At 39.2% G+C, this 21,473-nt stretch overlaps 1 protein-coding gene and 1 long non-coding RNA gene across 3 annotated transcripts; both read left to right on the top strand.

Moving 5' to 3' along the window:
* Positions 1–4,706: 4,706 nt before the first annotated feature.
* On the top strand, positions 4,707–7,733 carry LOC102686148 (polymeric immunoglobulin receptor-like). Its single transcript, XM_069190833.1, has 3 exons — positions 4,707–4,818; positions 6,048–6,280; positions 7,172–7,733. Exons 1-3 carry the CDS (start codon positions 4,785–4,787, stop codon positions 7,604–7,606), a joined length of 702 nt encoding a protein of 233 aa, XP_069046934.1. The 5' UTR covers positions 4,707–4,784; the 3' UTR covers positions 7,607–7,733.
* An 8,192-nt stretch (positions 7,734–15,925) lies between these two features.
* On the top strand, positions 15,926–20,680 carry LOC138239351 (uncharacterized). Of its 2 annotated transcripts, none has more exons than XR_011189807.1 (6): positions 15,926–16,256; positions 16,731–16,808; positions 17,584–17,653; positions 18,247–18,324; positions 19,488–19,568; positions 20,120–20,680. It is a non-coding gene; the product is annotated as an uncharacterized lncRNA (long non-coding RNA). The 2 variants fall into 2 exon arrangements; XR_011189806.1 differs by having other exon boundaries at positions 17,579–17,653.
* The last annotated feature ends 793 nt before the right edge of the window (positions 20,681–21,473 follow it).

Below are 21,473 nucleotides of genomic sequence, written 5' to 3'. Positions count from 1 at the left end.
CAGTGGTTAGCATTGCTGCTTCATGGTGCTGGGCTTAATGCTGGATTTAATTCCAGATGGAGGGTGCTATCTTTGTAGAGTTTATGTGTTTTCTACGTGTTTGCACAGATTTTTGCCAAGTGCTCCTCCCGCAGTCTACTGGGTTAAATGGCTTCTGGGAAAAATTGGCCCTGGTGCGAGAGTGTATTTGTTTCCTGTTTTGTCTTGTGTGTGCCCTGTGATGAACTGATGACCCATCTGGGCTGTATCCCGCCTTGAACCCTTTGCTTGCCTTGTAGCCCTATACTGGATAACCCAGTTAGAAAATGAATGGATGGATTCATCCAAGAAGACAAAGGAACAAGGAGCATTCAAAGCATGTCACATATAAAGTCATAGAAAAGCATAGATCAGGAGAAGGGTACAAAATATCAAAGTCTTTAAATATGACTGTGAGCCCAGTCTGCCTAATCTTGAAAAAAATGAAAAACATATTGTACCAAATAGACATACTGCAGTGTAGTTCAGTCTGTTTCTGAAACTGAGCAGCTGGGAAAGGAGGAAGTTGTTGAGAGATTTAACTGTGAGTCCCCGCAATGATTTTGAAAGAGCTTCAAAGTTCAGTGGCTGAGATGGGAGAAAATGTGCATGTGTTACATGGTTGTTTGAGACCCAAGACTGTTATAGGTTTTAGAAACATTTTATTAAACAGTTTTTGAACAAGTTTTTAAAATGGGATGTCATGCAACCTTCAACTTTTCTTTCTAATAATATATATATATCAAAGCTCATTTAGTGTAAACATTAACAAGTGTTCAACATCCCCAATCTTTTGCTTGCTATTTTACCAGATGTATACATAGTAAACATACAAATACCAATTCTTTTAAAAGATTGGTTTATATGCTTTTTTATATACATCATTTATATACCTATATACAAGGAATATCTTGTGTAACAGACTTAGTTAATAACAGTTATAACAGTACAGATTTAGCACAGTTTCTTATATTCCTCATACACTCAGTCTAAATATTTGGGATTGGGCCTAAAAATGTGCCAAGACCTACTTCTGTAAGGGCTTGTTAATTTATTCCAGCAGGTTGGGAAGTTTTCATGTAGTTTGTTGGCAGTTTAACCTCATATTATTCTTCCTCTGAAGTTTATGATGCAGGGGAATCTAGAACATTATGTTAATTAGAAAGAAGCAAAGTGTTCTGTAGTGCAGGTCCTGAAAATTTCAGAATTCATCATCGTGGGTTTTCATCGTTCATCGTTCCTGATGAAGTGCTAGTTCTGAATACTGATTCAGCTTTCCACAGTTTCCTTTCACGAGGCTTGCTGCTGGTGCTAACCTCAGGTGGATCCTTTGGTTACTCGTGGCAACCTCCGCTTTCGACTCTTAGAACAAAGGAAAGTTCTGGCACTCGGACACACTGGCCATTACATGGTTGTCCGGGCTGAGTCTCAGGATGGTCAGGAGGCACGCTGCGAGAATGTCCTGCCCTTGGGAGCCTTTCTGCTCCTGGGCCGTCCTGCCCTGGAATTGTCTCGCACCCCTGGAATTCTCCTTCGAGATTCTCCTTCCGGAATAGACCTCTACAGGCCATCTGTGTTGCCTGTTTTTACCTGGAGGAACTTCGTTCATTGGCTGAAAGTTTAATGGCATCAGAGACCCATGTGGGTTACTCGGCCTCCATTTGGGAGCTGTCCCTTATCAAAAGAAAACATCTTTAAATCAGCCTGCATGAATAGTTTCTCTGTGGTTGACCACAGAGATGAAGAGGGAGACGGGGCCTCATTTAGGAAAGCACAGCAACACTTAATTCTGTCTTATTAACAAGCATTGCCACTACAGTGATGAGCAAAATGTCAGATAAAATCCCTGTTTCTACTTCATGTAGCTAAATCAAACACAGGACACATAAACTTCTGGGCACTACTCCTGGCTGTCAGGAGCACATAAACAAATCTTGCAGAATTACATTTTCTTTGTATCATATAATAATAACAAGCATGAATGCCTTTGCAGATAATGAACTGTGTGTTCACCTGGACATGAGACATTATGCTGAAGATCCTAAAAAAGAATCATGAGGTATATTCTGAAGATTCAGCACACTAAGGCAGAAATCTGATCCATCATGCTTAGTTTTCTCCATCAGCTGTTTTGCATAGTAAACTGTTCTCTCCACAGTGGTCGGTTTTTCCAGGCAAGGTCAAATCTGGGCAGTGAGAATGTAGTAAAGTAAACAAATCCTTACTATCCTTAGTGAGAAATCCAAAGCCAAAGAGTGATAGTTGAGGGCAACCAGACGAGGTAGAGAGGGTTTCAGGAAAGGAGGCTTGTGAGGTGGATGAAATCCTAATACTGAGAGCAGGTAGCAGTGAGAAGAGGGTTTAAATAGTTGCGGGGAAGGGTGAGGAATAAAGATTTAATAATTTGGAGTTAATTGGTGCTGCCCCCCCCCCCCCACTCCCATACGGGTGGCTCCTGAAGCCCGTGAAGGATGGTCTGGGAAATTCTGGTGGAACTCCCTGAGAAGGGAATGGTCCAGGATGTTTCTTTCTGGAATTGTGGATTTGTTTTCAGGGCCATATCCCAGTCCACAAGATATTGTAGAGCACCGCGAAACCACAGAGAACCCAGGTTCTTGTTAATTGTGTACGCGGGGTACCCGTTGATAATGTGTGGGGGGGTCTTTCTTGGTGGAGATAAGGGTGATCATGAGAAGGGTTTGAGGGAGGAAATGTAAAACATGGGGTGGATCTTAAGAGTCAGGGAAAGAGCCAGACAGTAAGAGACAGGAGTGACCTGGGAGATAATCCTGAATGGTCTGATGAAATGTTGTTGAACAGCCGCCGTTTTTTTTACCCGTGGGTTTTATATTGTTTTGGCTCAGTATTCTGTTAGCGACTAGTTATTTACAAACCCTGTGCAGTCTCAAGATGGGATCTGAAAGATAAAGTATCCAAGACGGGTGACGAAGAAGAGTGATCAGTTTTTCCAGGCATGGTCAAATTCGGGTAGTGAGAACGTAGTCAGGCAAACAAATCTGAGAAGGGCGAGACGAGAGAGAGGCAGCGAGAAATCCAAAGCCAAAGAGTTGTAGTTAAGGGGATCCACACAAGGTAGAGAGGGTTTCAGGAAAGGAGGGCGAGGCGAGCTCAGGAGGTGGATGAAATCCTAATACGGAGCGCAGGTAGGAGTGAGAAGAGGATTTAAATAGTTGCGGGGAAAAGGTGTGGAATGAAGATTGAATAATTTGGAGTTAATTGGTGCTGGGGGTGCTTGTAACAGTGAGGTATTTCATGTAGTGAAAAATGACATTTTAGTTTTTACACTCAAGCTGCTGTGAAAAAAGAAAAAAAATATTTTCCATAATTATTGCTTAATTGAATTTAAATGGCATGTAGATCACCAATGAATGAATCAAAAACATGCTTCTATGTAGGCTGAAAGGAAAAATAGATCAAGTACAAAATAATTCATCTGAACTACATACACTGGGTTTTTTTAAATCAGTTTTTGTCATTTGTCATTCTTTTCCGTTTGACCTAGATCAATGATCTCTTGCTGTGTGGGGAGAAGGAGGAAGTGCAGTCATACTCCTCTGACCTTCCTGCTCATCAAGACATCCATCTTGTGACATGCAGTCCTGTTCCTCCTTGGGGGAGCTGCATGTTCCACATGTGCTTGTTTGTGTCAGTGTGTGCCCTGTGTTGGCCTGGGGTCCCATCTGTGATATATTTTGCGTTCCTTGCCTGGACATGTCCAAGCTGCCCTGCAGCCCTGCTTTGGAAAAAGCTGTTAGGAAATGGATGAATAGTACACAGTACATTCACCCAGAGAGAACGCTGAGGTCAGAAGTCTGTCACTCCACTGTTTCCTAATGTAGGCACAAATCAAGCTCTGTTTTCCATGGTGAAATAGAGAAAGCTTTCCTTTGGGTATTTAATCTTGAAGCTTGTGCAGGGCATGTACTGCTATTTTTGCTGGGTTTTGTTTCATCTTCACTACCACACAGGTGAACAGACACCATCTGGCTTCCCATTTCCCTTACAAACTAAGTTGACTACTTCAGTAGTTACTGTTGTCTCAAAATCCAAGTTTTTAAAGGATCTTTAAGCTCTTTTGTATTATAAAAGGATTTGCAAGAAAATGTAGTGCACAAAATCTGTTATGGATTTGCTCTGTAATGTATGTGCTATTACACACTATTTTGTTCTTAATGAAAATAAAAACGACAAAAAATAAATTAATGGAAAACCATAAAATGATATCACAGTGCATCTTTCTGAGATACATTAAATATCTGTAAATATATAAATTGTTATATATTTATACTTTTATATATACAAGTTTTACAATTGTGTTTTAAACCACAGTGAAAAGTCGTACACGGTGGTTCCTAAAAAGATAAAGAAACATTTTTAAAAGTGTCCAGCAGTTACATAAGTAGAATTGTTGCTCTGCCCAGAATTGTGCTGCAGTTGTGTTTTTTAAATTTTTTTCTTGAAAAGGCCTTAAGCAAATGTCACAATGTGTCATTATTTAAAAAAAAAACATATAGCCGACTCTACCACACCAACAGCCTCCTCTTCAGACCATAAATCGTATGTGTATTTTAATAGTGTTATGTGCCTTACCTCTTGACAGGAAACGAAAGCAGAGCCTATATATTGTACAGATCCTAATCAGCTTGTGGGAAAGACACAGAAAGCAGACAGCTGTAGAAAATCATTAAGCTGTGATATGATTCTGATTCACCCTTCATTCGGTAGGAAGTATGAATATTTAACTAATGAAGCTCCTTGCGTTCTTGACTGCACTCCCAGGTACTGTAAGTACTGCATGAAACACAGTCACAGTGTGTGTACCTTAACTGGTCTGAAACTGCTTGTTAATCTTCTTCTGATCTACATCATAGCAAAGAGATGAAAATGTAAAATACAATAATAGTACTTTATGGCAAAATAAAGCAGATTATTGGACAAAGGTGTGAAAACTTTCTTATGTAAACATTTATTTATGAAATTGCTAATTATTGTATGCATAACCAGTTTATATTGGCATTATTTTATATTATTTATGTTTGTGGAGTGTTTTGTTCTGTTTTTTTAACAATATAACAGGAGGCAATGCTAGTCAAACAGAATTCTTTATTTAAACTTTGAAAATTAAAATAATTTCATGGGTGGTCATTCAAATAAAGAACAAAGACAGTTCAAACAAATTAGAATGATAAATTCTTTGTTTGCTTGTGGTAGTGGAGTGCTTGTGGAAGAATACCAAAAATAGATTAACATTAAGATGCACATGAAAACAGAAAAGAGAACTAAGTTCATATACAGTACACACATAGTTTTTGTCTTTAAAAAGAAATTGTAAAATGTCACCCAGGAGGGGCTCATGTGTTTATGTACAGGGGCTGGGGTGAGTCCTTACATTTTACCTTTATAATCTCAGACTTTTAATTTCTTTACCATTCCTATCCAATATTCAATAAAACTGCGGCTAATGCGGTCGCCTGTGGTGTTTCATTTGTTTTTCAAAACAAAATCAAACAATAACTAACAAAAACACCTGCAATTAAGTTACAGGAAGGACACCAAAACCCCTAAAAGGCCATATTAGTGCAAATGAATCTTTTTTATTATTGATGACAAGTGGTAGGTAATTTCATGATTTAAACAAGCTACAGTATTTGGGTTTTGAGGGTACACTTGGAAAAAGTAACTCCTTTCCACATGACCAAATTAAGGTTGCCTGGGATTGATGATCAGATCGATACACAGGTGAGACGAATTACAGTATAGTATTGTTATCCCTGTAGGAAATAGGAGGCACTATTTCATACAAGAGAAACTAAGAGGTAAAAATCCAGATGTAAAACATTCTAGTATTTTTGTAGATTTCATTATTGTGCATGTGAGGAAAGAACTAATCACGAACTAATAAGTGTATTTTGATTTAGTTTAGTTTTACATAAAATGGGTTTTCAAAACGTAATTGATTTCTTTCTGAACATTTTCTCTTATTATATCTCTGATTTTTATATGTGCAGGAGTGTTCAGCTGGTTACAACTCACTGGCCTGAAGGGAGGATCTCTCAGTATCCCCTGCATCTATGATATGAAGTACAGAAACCATATGAAATACTGGTGCAGGGGGCCGAGCTGGATTTTCTGCTCAATTTTAAAGAAAAGCATAACTCAACAAAGAGACACTGACTCATTATTAATTTCAGACAACAAAAGCCAACGTGTTCACTGTGACTATGAGGGGGCTGAAGATGGATGATGAAGACTGGTACTGGTGTGCTATAGAAATACAGAATTCAGGAGATGATGGGTATGCCCTTAAACTCACCATAACAGATGATAAGAGTAGACCAGCAATGCCTGCTCTGAATACACTATTGCTTAATATCAAGTCACAAAGAGTTGGTGTTAAGCAAAAAGTGGGGAGTGCTTTGTTGATGTCTACTGTAGTATTTGTACAGACAGGTGAATTAAACCGCTTTAAAGGGATAGAAGAAACTCAAAATTTCTTTAATTGCTGTGCTCAGCTGCTAAATGCATTCCAGAATCCAAATATATTCATTATGTGTCATTTCTGAATAGGTCCTTTCTTTCTGACATATTCTTTAAATAGTAAAACAAAAGGTGGTTTTCTGCTTACAGTTAAAGTATAAATGGAACCCATCAAAACAGCATCAGAGTAAAGCATGGGGCCACCTCTCTCCTCCAAGTGCCTTTGCAATAAGCTTTGCAAAAAAGAAAATAAGCTGTTTTTTATGAATCTCCTGAACAGTTTTTGAGGAATTCAGTAAAAGTTGGAATCCCCTTTGACAGAAAATCCTGTTTCTGCTGCAATGTGTTCAGTTGCTTCAAGAAAGTGCAAGGTGGTGTTTTTAAAAATAACAAAAGCTGTATTCTGTTTGTCTGGAGATCATTGAATATCATCATTTTCCCTTTGTAACTGCAGACTGATTGTTCTTGTGGTCATGTGTAGTCCTGGATACCCGTATCTAAATATGCTTTTATAAAAAAAATGCTGTTTTCAAAATATTTTTATTTAATGAAGACTTAATTTTGAATAACAACACTAACTAATAGTACCAATAATTAAAGTGCTGAATAAAATAACTTTTCTTTACATGTGTTCAGGGTTGATGGATGATGATAAACTCTGATGACATTGATAAAGAGAGGATTGTATGAAAAAGACATGGCACAGGTGTCTGTTACAGTCGTTAACAATTTCTACTACATGTTCTCAGGTTCCTTTGGATTCTTTATGCAAAATAATCGCCTGACAGGCTTAGCGGAGAGACAGCTAGATGTTCCATGTGAATATGGCCCTGCTCTCCAAAGCTATGTGAAAATGTGGTGTAAAGGTATGGAAGTGAGAAGCTGCAAGGTGCTGAGAGGTGAAAGCACTGATACATCCAGCAGAGTATCAACTACGGACAACAGAACACAGAGAGTATTCACTGTGACTCTGAGAAGACTGAGCCCAGAAGACGTGGGCTGGTACTGGTGCACCACAGAGAAGAAAGAGTATAAGATCCCTCTCGACCTGACAGTCCAAGAAGATAAGACGAGCCTTTGCCTCACTTGAATCACTGTTTCTTAATCACTTCATTGCTCTTCACATTGGGCCATCGGGACTGCGTGACACTTTGGGGCAAAGGTCAGCATCCTGTCTTTGTGAGGTCATATAAGTGATTTAATGTGATTCCAGTACAATAAACGTAAATGCAATACTGTGCTTAATCAAGCCTTGCTTGAGAATTTTAAATATAGAACTGCATTCCTACAACAGGGACAGGATTGCCCTGGATACTGACAAAAGGTACTGTATGTTTTGCGTATAAATCATCTATATATACGAAATATATTTACAGTATGTAGATGTGTAAATCAGTGAAACATAAAGCTTGTGATTAGGATATATTAAAATAATATTTAATGTATTACTTATTATTTGTTTTTGAGAAAATAAGTAGTTATTGTATGCAATATATTAATATAATCAGTTTGTATGTGCATTTTTAAAAATAAACAAAAAAAGTAAAGAAATCAAATTGTTCTGCAAAGCAGATAAACTACACGGAGGATATTCAAGTTAATACATCTTCATATTTTTGTAGGTTTAAGAACAACAGTAATTCCACCACCTACCAGGTATTCACCTTCATTATGTTTTAATGCTGTGTTTTATACTTAAAAGGGATAAATTGTGTGATTGGCCAGTTTGGAGTTTTGATCCTAATGTTGTTTGATCAATTATTTAAAACTCTATGCAGAATTACCTTGCGTATACAAATTTAAAATACTACAGAATGTTACAAATAAAACAGTACTATAAATGATGGAGAGCAGATAAATGAATCTGCTAGTTGGGAAGGCTCCTACATTCTCCTAAATGGATCCCTCCTGGTGCGCATTAGTTCTACATTACTAAGAGTTAGGGAAAACAAGTACCAAAAATGACCAAATACCTCAGTTCATGCTGGAGAACAGCTAGTGGATTATATATGAGTCAGAGAGAAAATGCCTAGCACAGTGGAAATAGGAAGAAAAAGAAACTATGTTATAATTTATAAGATTGTGTGGTTTTAAGAAGCACAACTGATGTAAATCAATTTTGAAGAGTTGCTACAGTATGTGATTAAAAATAAAACCAGAAGTTTCAAGTCAGGAGAGCACTAATAATTTTTAGAGGTAGTAAACAGTAACATTTAAAGCCAATATATATATATAAAGCTAAAATTAACAAGAATTAGAAGAGGTGATGCAGCCAGGAGAAAGACTGGCTGGTGACATGTATAGTATGTGTGATAGTACAAATTTGGAAATCACTGTCTTTCCCCCTCACAGCACATGAAGTTAATGATTTTTGTTCAAAGAAGTACCTTAAAATAATTAATAAAATAAAATAGTCAAAACTAAGATATACAATAGATCACTCAACTGTTACGATCCCTGCCTCCCGGCTACGGAAGAGGCAGAAGAAGGCGTAGCCTTACTCCATCAGTTTACCTATCAGTTTTCTTATTCACCACCACACCCCCGTCTCATCCTATACTTAAACACCTGTCTTTTCCTACCTCCTCGCTCAGTATTGGTTTTCCTTTCGAGCTTCCTAGTTGCGCTACTCCTTCTTCTGCCTTGTGTCCTTCTTGGTTTTCGGTTTACGTTTTTTTCCCCTTTTGACAACGGTTTTTCGGATCACGGCTTGGCTTCGGTACTCACACTCTGTTTTGGATCTCTGGCTTCCCCTGGACTATCGGATTGCTCTATTGTCTACGGTTTCGGATCACGCTTTGGCTTTGGTAACTCGTTCCCTTTTGGATCTCTGGCTTCCCCTGGACTCTTGGCTCGTTTCTTCGACTACGACTTTCTTTGGATCACGGTTAGGCTTTATCAGCTCCTGTAAGTGGGTTCATTCACTGGTTTCGGTTTCTCTTACCGAATCCGTAACAGAATACTGAGCCCCTTAACATGGACCCAGCGGAGCAAGAGGAGATTCGCTCGGTTTTGGATCAGCACTGCAAAGCCTTACTCCAGTTGCAGGCTTCTGTCCAACAGATTTCTGCGCATCTGTCGGCAATGCCGCCCACTGGCAATCGAGAAAGCAACACTGGAGCTGCCGCTTCGACTCCGCCCCCGCCAGCTCCTACACCTGCCCCTCGACCTCTTCCACTTACTCCACCTGACAGGTTTGACGGCAACCCTACGAAATGTCGGGGCTTCTTAACACAGTGTGCGCTGGTTTTCTGGCTCCATCCGGAAAGTTTTTCTCCTCAGGACAAGATCGCCTTCATAGTTTCACTGTTAACCGGCTGTGGAACGGGCTACTGCCCTGCTAGATCGCGGGGCTCCTGAAGTTCAGGATTATGATCTCTTTTTAGGAAAATGTAAGGGTTTTTTTTGTCGTCCCCTACTTGGTCAAGACTCCGCCTTCCGTCTCTCCTCCATCCACCAGGGCCGCAGGTCTGCACAAGATTATGCCATAGATTTTCGAGTAGCAGCAGTGGAGACTCACTGGGATGATGAGGTCCTTATTTTTCTTTTTCATCAAGGACTTAGTGAAGAAATAAAGGACCACCTGGTAAATATGCCGCAATTGGGCAGAACCTTGGAGGAAGTAATTTCCCAGGTGTTGGAATTAGAACTCAGAATTCGTCAAAGGAGTACTGAAAGATCTCGGACATCAATACTAGAGGCTCCTCGGCCATCACCTACCGGAACTTTAGACTCAGAACAACCTATGGAAATAGCCCGCACCCGGTTAACCCCTGAAGAAAGAGAGAAACGCCAACGAGAGGGTCGCTGCATGTACTGTGGAAAATTAGGACACTTTAAAACTGACTGCCCTGCTTCATACTCATCCTTGAGGCGCCGCCCACCTTCTCAAGATCCTAAGGTGAGTGAGATAACTCAATCCCCTCAGTTTTCCTCAGGATTTTCTATTCTATCTACATTATTCTGGGGTAATAAACGGATGCCTCTTCTTGCTTTTATTGACTCAGGGGCGGCAGGAAACTTTATAGACACCTCCATCGCTCGAACCTGGAACTTACCCTTGACCCTGGTGACTCCACTTCTTCGTGTTCAATCTATTGATGGTTCCCCAGTATCTCCAGGACTTATTAGGTGGCAAACTGAAAGTATAAGCTTGCAGATTGGCGCCACCCATATGGAAGACATCTGGTTTTATCTCCTTGAGACCCCAACACATCCCCTTGTACTAGGCTTTCCTTGGCTACAACAGCATGACTCTAACATTTCTTGGTCCCGTAAAGAAATTTTAACTTGGGGACCCAGATGTATTAGAAATTCCTGTCATCTACCCGTAAGAATTGCACTCACGGCGACGTCCCCTTCCGGTGTTCTTACCATACCCCCTCAATATTCTGATCTACAGGAAGCATTTAATGAGCAGGAGGCCTTGGCCCTCCCACCTCATCGACCATATGATTGTGCCATTGACCTTTTGCCAGGTACTATCCCTCCTAAAGGTTGTATATTTCCGCTCTCCAATTCTGAATCTGAGGCCCTGAAAGTTTACATACAAGATTCTCTGAAGGCTGGACTTATACGTCCATCCACTTCACCTGCATGTGCCAGTTTTTTTTTTGTGGAAAAGAAGGATGGTGGGCTCTGTCCCTGCATTGACTATCAGGGCCTCAACGAGATCACAATCAAGAATCGGTACCCTTTGCCTCTAATTCCAGCAGCACTTGAGTCTGTGCATGGGGCCAAGATCTTCACAAAACTGGATTTACGAGGGGCCAATAATCTAATCCGCTTTTGGGAAGGGGATGAGTGGAAGATGGCATTCATGACAACCCATGGACATTACGAATATTTGGTCATGCATTTTGGTTTGGTTAATGCCCCAGCAGTGTTTTAGTCTTTTATTAATGACATTTTTCGTGATCCGCTACAAAGATTTGTCTTGATTTATTTGGATGACATTATAATTTTTTCTAATTCCTTCCAGGATCATGTTCTCCATGTCAGAGAAGTACTCTCCCGGCTCATTAGGAACAAACTTTATGTCAAACTGGAGAAGTGCATCTTCCATACTTCTAAGATTCATTTTTTAGGTTACATCATTTCTCCAGAGGTTTATTTCGAAACTTCAGCTCGGTGGTCGCTCCAATAACCTCTTTAACTCAGAAAGGACCAAGACAAGGTAAATGGATCCCTCAAGCAGAAGAGGCATTTCAGTGCCTGAAACACCTATTCACAACAGCCCCCATCCTAAAACACCCTGATCCTTCCCTGCCTTTTGTTGTCGAAGTGGACGCTTCTGGCCATGGTGTGGGTGCTGTTCTCTCTCAACGTCATGGAGAAAAACAGATTCCTCACCCCTGTGCCTTCTTCTCTAAGAAGTTATCCCCTGCACAGATGAAGTATGACGTTGGTTACCGTGAGCTCTTGGCCTTTAAGTTGGCATTGGAGGAATGGAGGCACTGGCTAGAGGGTGCTCATCATCCATTTTTGATTTACACTGATCACAAGAACCTGGAGTATTTGCAATCGGCCAAACGCCTTTGTCCTCGCCAGGCCAGATGGTCCCTTTTTTTTACCAGGTTTAATTTCCTTATCACCTACACTCCAGGCTCTAAAAACATCAAAGCAGACGCTCTCTCACGGATCCACGACCCTCCTGAGGCCGAATTGATTCCTGAACCCATCATCCCTTCTGGTAAGTTCCTGGCAGCTGTAAAATGGGACATTGAGGTAATTGTTCGACGAGCCTTGGTTGGATAGACGGTACCTCCTCAGTGCCCTCAGGACAAATTGTTCGTCTCGAATCCAGTCAGATCCGCAGTTTTACAATGGGGACATGATTCCCGTTTCGCTGGACACCCTGGATTCCAACGTACCTTGGATTTAATCTCCAGAGACTTCTGGTGGCCAACTATGGCCAAAGATGTCAAGGAGTATGTCCAGGCCTGCTCTATCTGTTCTCAAATGAAGTCTTCCCGGATGAGGGCGGCAGGCCTTCTTCAACCCTTGCCCATCCCTGACCGTCCCTGGACCGACCTCTCAGTTGATTTTATTACTGACCTTCCACCTAGCCAAGGACACACGACTATTATGGTAGTGGTAGATCGCTTCTCCAAATCTGCTAATTTTATTCCCCTGACTTCTTTACCTACGGCTCGAGAACTAGCAGAATTGTTCGTACTGCATATCTTCCGTCTGCATGGCATCCCTAAAGATATTGTTTCAGATAGGGGCCCTCAGTTTGTCTCCCGATTTTGGAAGGCCTTCTGTAAGTCGCTGGGCGCTTCAGTTTCACTTACTTCTGCTTATCACCCTCAGGCCAACGGTCAGATGAAGCGCATGAATCAAGAACTGCTGACCTACTTGTGGACCTATATCTCCTCTACCCATGATAATTGGGTATCCTTGCTTCCATGGGCAGAGTATGCACACAATTCTTTGTATACTGCATCTACTGGCATGTCTCCCTTTAAGTGTGCCTTAGGTTATCAACCTCCTCTTCTCCCAGACTCCCATCCCGACATGGAAGTCCCATCGGTTCAGGACTATATCACAAACCTGCAGACCTTCTGGAGAAAGGCCAAAGCCACCCTTCTTCGCACTGCAGCTCAGCAGAAGAAGGTGACTGATCGGCGCCGTCGAATCCCACCCAGATTTCGACGTGGTCAATTTGTTTGGTTGTCTACCCATAACCTTCCTCTAAAGCAACCTTCTGGCAAGCTTGCTCCCAGGTACATTGGTCCTTTTCGTGTCCTCACCCAGATTACCCCAGTAACTTATCGGCTGGCCTTGCCTCCTACCCTTCGGATCCACCCTACTTTCCATGTTTCCCTCCTTAAGCCCTTTCACAGATCCACCCTGTCTAAACCACAACAAAAACCCCCACCGCCCCGAGTAATTGATGGACTCCCTGCTTACACTGTCAAGAAGATCCTGGATTCCCGATGGTCTCGTGGATCCCTGCAATATCTAGTTGATTGGGAAGGCTACAGTCCAGAGGAGCGTTCGTGGGTTCTGGAGAAGGATATTCTGGATCCCAACCTCATCCGGGACTTCCACCTCAACTTCCCTGATCGTCCCTCTAGGGCGCCAGGAGCCGCCCGTAGAGGGGGGGGTAATGTTACAATCCCTGCCTCCTGGCTATGGAAGAGGCAGAAGAAGGCGTAGCCTTACTCCATCAGTTTACCTATCAGTTTTCTTATTCACCACCACACCCCCGTCTCATCCTATACTTAAACACCTGTCTTTTCCTACCTCCTCGCTCAGTACTGGTTTTCCTTTCGAGCTTCCTAGTTGCGCTACTCCTTCTTCTGCCTTGTGTCCTTCTTGGTTTTCGGTTTACGGTTTTTTCCCCATTTGACGACGGTTTTTCGGATCACGGCTTGGCTTCGGTACTCACACTCTGTTTTGGATCTCTGGCTTCCCCTGGACTATCGGATTCCTCTATTGTCTACGGTTTCGGATCACGCTTTGGCTTCGGTAACTCATTCCCTTTTGGATCTCTGGCTTCCCCTGGACTCTCGGCTCGTTTCTTCGACTACGGCTTTCTTTGGATCATGGTTAGGCTTTATCAGCTCCTGCAAGTGGGTTCATTCACTGGTTTCGGTTTCTCTTACCGAATCCGTAACATCTGATTGTGCTTCACCTGTCAAAACATTACAAGCTGTTTTGGAGAGATTTGTGCAGGAAATGTATGGAGGTAATCTTAATTTAAGTCTGACATACAGTACTAGAATTAATCAGGAACTTTTAATTATTTAATTATTATTTATTTTATATGTCATCCCATCTTGAAAATCATACCAAAATCACACTAATTATGTGAAAAGTTCATATTCTCTGTTCCAGCTAATGTCTCTAATGTCAGGCTATGTGAACAGTCTTGGTCTCTGACATGAACTGATTATCTCATGAATCCTTTGAAACAGTGCTCCTGTTCCACCTTTTTCAATATATACAGTACATACTAAACCTAGCAATTCATAGCAGGAATGGGCAATGTTGGTGAGAGCAAAAGGCACTAATAATCTGTTTACAACAGTGGCATAGGACTCAAATACACAGTATAGATACTAACATAGAAAATGAATAAACTATCAATACTCACTTAGGGCACAAATACACATTATAGATACTCACATACACATGATCAATACTGACATATTGGTTCAACCAGCTCTTTAATTACTCAATTGACCTTGCTACATCACATACTACCTACTTCCTGCAACTCACTTTTATTACTAAGGATTTCAGAGAACAAAATTTGTAGAATCAAAAACTGTTGTTTACCCTTCTGTAAACTTTGCAATTAATTCACTGCCAAAGTAGCTGTGTCCTAAAGTAATTGTTTTTATTCTTGCTTTTCAAACTGAAAAGCAGTTTAAAATGTTTTAACACTTTAACAATTCAAAAATGTCCTACCATTTTCCTGAAAAAATAAAAATGAAATGCAAACATAATTTGAAACAAATGTATTTTTGCAGCTAGTGGGTTAAATGTTTAAAGAACCAAATACAGTACTTTGAAGTTATCACAAATAAAATAATGCTGTACATTTTATAAATGATTTTGTTTTCAGGTGGAGGTGATACTTTGTCTATTGAAGCAAACGGGATCCAATTACAAGATAATGCATCTGTATGTGACCTACATGACCAGTATTAATGACTTATGATCCAGTATACAGTATGTTGCAAACTTGTTTAATGTAAAGATGACACAAAGCTGGCTAAATGACACTTGACATCTAGTTAAAGTGTGTAAACTATTCACAATCTAAACAGATGGTAATCATGTAACGAAATCCAAATTGTTACAATGTCTTCAAAGCTAAATCAATTGGGGATTGCTGAAGCCATACAAACTACATTTTATTTAGAAAAACACTTAAAACACTGTGAATTCTTAGAGGTGAAAAATTGTTGATACTTGATTGCCAAATTGTAAAGTCATGGGACTTTATCTGGTGACACAAGAGGACTGGATTTAAGAATAGACAGGATAGAAATTATTTATATTTTTTGTAATTCTGATCAGTTCATTAGAGCACATAGTCCCCCACACTTATTTTAAATTTATTCTTTGAATATATGTTACTTAATTATATAACTTAACCACATGAATCTCTAGCCTAACGGATGATTTAACCTGAACTGAAAAAAATAATGACCATATCATTTGTCATACATGAACTAGTACATGGTGTAAAATGTTATCCTTGAGCACCATATAAAATTCATAAGGTGGACTTTTTAATAGTGCCTGAGATCTGAAAAAAAGACAATGAAGAGGCACTTTCAAAAAACCTATTAGAAACCTATTTAAGAGTCTTATGGCACAAGACGAACTTCAAAAACCTTAACACTGTCAATGAATGAAACATACTGTACTTAAACACCTGTCTTTTCGTACCTCCTCGCTCAGTATTGGTTTTTCTTTCGAGCTTCCTAGTTGCGCTACTCCTTCTTCTTTCTTTGTGTCATTCTCGGTTTTCGGATTACGGTTTTTCCCCCTTTTGACTACGATTTTTCGGATCACGGCTTGGCTTCGGTACTCACGCTCTGTTTTGTATCTCTGGCTTCCCCTGGACTCGGATTGCTCTATTGTCTACGGTTTCGGATCACGATTTGGCTTCGGTAACTCGTTCCCTATTTGGATCTTTGGCTTCCCCCGGACTCTCGGCTCGTTTCGTCGACTACGGCTTTCTTTGGATCACGGCTAGGCTTTATCAGCTCCTGCAAGTGGGTTCATTCACTGGTTTCGGTTTCTCTTACCGAATCCGTAACAATTGCTTCATGTTCACTCTAGGCTTTGACATGATGTCAGTGATTTGTGCTGCTATGCCCTTTTAGATTGAAAATCATCGGAGTGAAAGATCAGAATGAAAAATTTATTTAGGAAAATGTAGTAATTTATTTAGGAGCATAGATGCCAAAGTATAACACAGTCCTTTCTCAACTTTCTTCTTTTAAGGAACGACATTAAAAAATAAGTGTTTTCTTCACCATAGTCTCCATGTGTTGTTGGTAACTTCTGATGTTTTGGTCTCTAATTTGTTACATTCCATCTTTTAAACTGACTAAACAGCTTCCCTTAACCCTATTTCTACTTTAGCAATCAAAATACTGTTTCATAGTGCTGAGTTGTTTATCCAACTTATTTTGTTACATTTACACATTTTTTTTCTTTCAAAATCGAGTGTCACTCTCTTCCAGCAAGGTGAATCAGAGGAAGAGGATGTCTATACATCAATGTCAAATCCAAAGAACAGCCAGCAGAAGGAAATCAACATGGTAACCTTTGACCTCTGCTAGCATTGCTCAATTACTATGCTTAAACTGATCATAAGAAATTAGCTGCTCCTACGGAAAAATGCATTGGTGATTGAAGGTAGAGTGAAATATTACCCAAAATAATAAAATAAATCAAATATATTGAAGTTTGTAGAACATTATTTATTTGAAATACAAAACTTTTTCTTATTTGACGCCACTATATTTCACTAACATACTGTAAATATTTTGGCCTCAGGAAGAGGTTATACTATACAGTAGGTGAGAGATGGGCAGCCCTGGTCCAGGCATGTTCTTTTTTCTCAGACCTTAATGATGTGAATAAACCAATTGATTGGCTACGAAGGTCAATCAACTGTTATTAATCAAGAATTCATAAAAAAGAGTCTCTAAACTTGCAGAATACTGGCTTTCATACCCCTGTTATTTTAGATACCATTTTATTGCAAAACCATGAAAAATTCAGACTGAGAATTGTTAATCTGTTAATGCGTGTATTCATCTGTTTAAATTCTATGTAACAAGTCTCTTTCCTATAACTAGTTATCCTCATTGCTTGATTATATCAAGTACCCACCAGAATGTGTTTGAAGTGTGGTCAATGGAGTTCTTGGACTCTGCTCAACAACGATTAATGAAACAGATGAAGTAAAGTTTATGTGCAACTGATAAATCCTCCCCACTTTTTTTTGCTGGTTTGCCTGATCAGTGTACTTAAAACCTTATTTTCCCATATACTGTATAATTCTCTCTTTTATATTAACATGGAGTCCAGTCACAATGCTACATGTAGCTATGCTACAGTGACCTTGAAGAAGAAAACTCCACTTTCATCAAAGAATTTGGTAAAAAAAAACACACTTTTGTTTAATTCCATTTAATTTCCATTCTGTGTATATCACATATGGATGTTACTTAAGAGTAAAAGATTAGTATATTCCAACTGAGATTATTGTTTTTTTAAAGTTACTTTAGAATATGTAAGGGTTAATTCCATGCTGAAAAACAGAAACAAGAAACACAAAATGTTGGCAGTTCTTCTTTACACCTGAAACATTGTGTTTCTACATTAGAATATGTTCAAATAATGTGTCTGAAAAGTATCATTTTAAATAAATAACTTGCCTTTAAGTTTATTTTTTCAATTACATTCTAGACACTTCTTTTCACTACCTCACTAGAAGGATTCTTTTTAGTGGTTTGGTATCTTGACAAAGCAAGGTTTTACATTGGTAAAGGCTGTCTTGAAACTAGGGCTGTGTAGGAAATTTATAAAGTTTTGATCTGTATTTTTTTTTACTGACTAAACAGCTTCCCTTAATCCTCTTTCTAATTTAGCAATCAAAATACTGTTTTGTAGTGCTGAGTTGTTTATCCCACTCATTTTGTTACATGTACACTTGTATTTCTTTCAAACTTGAGTGCCACTCTCTTCTAGCATGGTGAATCAGAAGAAGAAGATATCTATACATCAATGTCAAATCCAAAGAACAGCCAGCAGCAGGAAATCAACACGGTAAGCTTTGACCTCTGCTGGCATTGCTGATAATCAGCTATAGCAAAATGCACTGGATGATTGAAGATGGAGGAAAAAGAACAAAATAATAAAATAAATAATTGGTTTGAAGATTGAAGAATATTATTTGAAGAGCTTTCTCTTATTTGAAGTGTATTTTGTCTAGCCAGAATACAGTGTTATGGCCTCAGGAAATGATTATACTACAGTCAAAGATGGGAAGGCCTGGTCCAGGAATGTTGTGTTTGTTTCTTGTTTTTCTTTCTTCTCTGATTATTATGTAATTACACATTTAGCCAAACTAAATGGCTCAAAAGCTCTATGATTCAAATCAAGTGCTAATTAAAGGAATCTCTAAACCTGTGGACCCTGGCAGTAGGCTTGCTATCCTCTGTTACCTCTGTTACCATTTTTTAATTGCGACCCCATGAATAGTTCACACACTGAGATTTGTTACTGTAAATTCTTCACAATGAGTGGCCTAACTATAAATGTTAGCGTCATTGCTTGTTTGTATCTTTTGTTCAGTTCAGATGTAATCTAACTATGCTCAAGTGCAGCTTTCATTTACATTGTGGTCTTAAATATTGTCACATAAATTAATTTCTATAGGGAACATTATATCAAAGATATTTACAAATCAAAGTTCTACAAACTGCAAAAAAATCGAACAATCCAAATCTACAATAACTTTCTGCTTAATGCATCTCACTGAATGTATTACATAATCAGAAACATATGCACCCTAGATGGGAAACCAGCCCATTGCAGGGCACACACACAGTGCCTTTGGACTGTGGGAAGAAACCGGAGCACCCAGATGAAACCCATGTGAACACAGGGAGAATATACAGTATATACTCCACGGACATAGCACCCCAGGAATTGAACCCAGGGTCCTAGTCCTAACCGCTGTGACACCATACTTCCCAGACTACAAATATAATCTATAAAAAATAAATGAGCTCCTTTATTGAATAACTTTCCACCCCTCCAAAAAAACCTTCTCAGACAGACGCATGATTTAGTTCTAGCTGCTGCTTTTATTTTTTCACTTTGTTTTATACCAGCTATATTGTGTGTCTGACTCCTCTCCTCCTCCAGCTTTTGGTTCTAATCGCTACACCAAGGACAATTTTCTCACTCTTTATTCTCCCTTTGAGAGCTCAGATCCTGTCATGGCAATCTATGGAAAAGTGAAAAACCAGGGCAAATGTCCACCACTGTTGCAAGATTCGGTAAAGGTTAGCTTGTGTTTATTTTAATTGAGCCATCCTCACAATTCATACACAGAGAACAGATCTCCAGTACCAGACACTAGTAGGTATGTTCAAGAAACCTCGGGAGGGGTTCATTGCTTTCTTCTCAGGAGAGACATCCTTAAGCATCAAACAAATAATGATTAATCATTTGAAACTGTAGTTTATCCAGTGTTGAAAAATACAGAACTGAAAATGCTTTCTTAGCAATCAATGTCTTCTTCCACCTCCTAGTTTTAATACATTGACTTAAAATAAATAATTATTATGATGATGGAAGGATTTGCTTTTTCCTGAAGCAATTTAGAGTGAAGACTTGCTCAAGAGTACATCAGATGTGACCCACATATTTGATTCTGAAATCTCCAAGCATAGACACAACAGCTTTAACATTGTCTCCTTTAAAAATGTTCTTTAGCAATGTAAAACTCAGAAATAACTATTTTATATACACATGCTCTCCCACTTTCTTTTCTAATTTTGTTTTGTTGAGAGGTTTTCTTCCATTTTCTGTGACACAACTGTCTCATTTTCAGGCCTCTGTTAACAACACCTGACCTACACCGATGTTAGAAATAAACACAGCTGCATCGAGACTTTAAGAAGAAGTGTCCAGGACAACTCTAACCAATGCACACCCTGCTGTCAGATTCTGCTGTCCAATTCTCAAACATCAAACAGGACCCTGAGCTTAATCTGACTGAAATGAAGAGCAATTATATCTTTCAGTTGTGTGAATCAGAAGCCCATGTATTTCTTCCCGTAGTATTGATTTTTGTAAATACCTATTCTGAAAGAAAATAGTTATGAGTATTATAATTACTTGATTCAGCAAGAGACACCATACTGTACATGTCTAGTGGAACAACTGTGTTTCACAATGTCTCCTTTCTCAAGAGTCCCAGCAGTAACAAAATGTACAGGCAATGAGCATAAGTTGTCAATGCACTGTATATTTTCTGATTGTGTTCTAATTTCTAGTAACCCAGGGAAGCCCATTTCACTTCCTGCATGGCCTGAAAGTATAAAAAATGTGCATTAAAGGAATTAATGTCTAAAGGAATTTATTGTCTGAAATAAAGTATTTGGTTATCCCTTCCAAATTCAGAACTTCATTCGCATATTACATGCATTTTCTTGTGTTAAACTTACCAGCAGCAATGTCATCTCATATCCTCAACTTAAACCTTCAAGTCATTACTTGAAAGCCAAAGATGTGCTTGGGTCTTATCAGAAAGCTCTGATTTTTATAAATGAAAAGACCTCCACTATTAGTTAATGTTATTTTGGTTCTCATTATGGTTATTTAAATTTGGAAACAGATTTTCTAAAAAGAAATGTTGTCATAATATGGTAATGTGATTTGGAGGCATGCTGTCCAATCTCAAACCAAGAGTCTTTTCTAGGAAGGTAATTTGTTACAGAGGCTATTTAACCCATACTGTATACAGGTACAGTATCTCTCTAATGGCTAATGTTCTGATTTTATTAATTTGTCATTTCAAAGAAGCAATGATACGAGATTCAGCATCATGACTGGGTATATTGTTCTGGACTCCTACAACTGTTTGTGTAAAAATGCCTCCTGTTCACAGTTTTGAAATCACTTCCTTTAATTTGTAATGGTGTCTTCTGTTGATTGCACTAATACATTTGGGTTGACTTTGTCAATATAACTGACAATATGGAACATGATTTTTGGTGTCAGCAAAGTAAGACTAGACAGTACTGTATGTTCAAGTTACCAAGTATTTTTATAGGCCATGTTCATACTTTGTTAATGGAGTGTATTTGTTCTAGATAATCTAGATAAAGGAACATCTCTTACTTCAGCAGAAATAATTAATGACCACACTGTGCTTGAGCCAAAATTAAGAATATAGAGGGTGA

The sequence above is a fragment of the Lepisosteus oculatus genome, chromosome 6 (assembly GCF_040954835.1).
Source record: "Lepisosteus oculatus isolate fLepOcu1 chromosome 6, fLepOcu1.hap2, whole genome shotgun sequence".
NCBI classification, from domain to species: domain Eukaryota; kingdom Metazoa; phylum Chordata; class Actinopteri; order Semionotiformes; family Lepisosteidae; genus Lepisosteus; species Lepisosteus oculatus.
The sequence above is the reverse complement of the archived record's forward strand: the minus strand, read 5'-3'. Positions and strand labels throughout refer to the sequence as shown.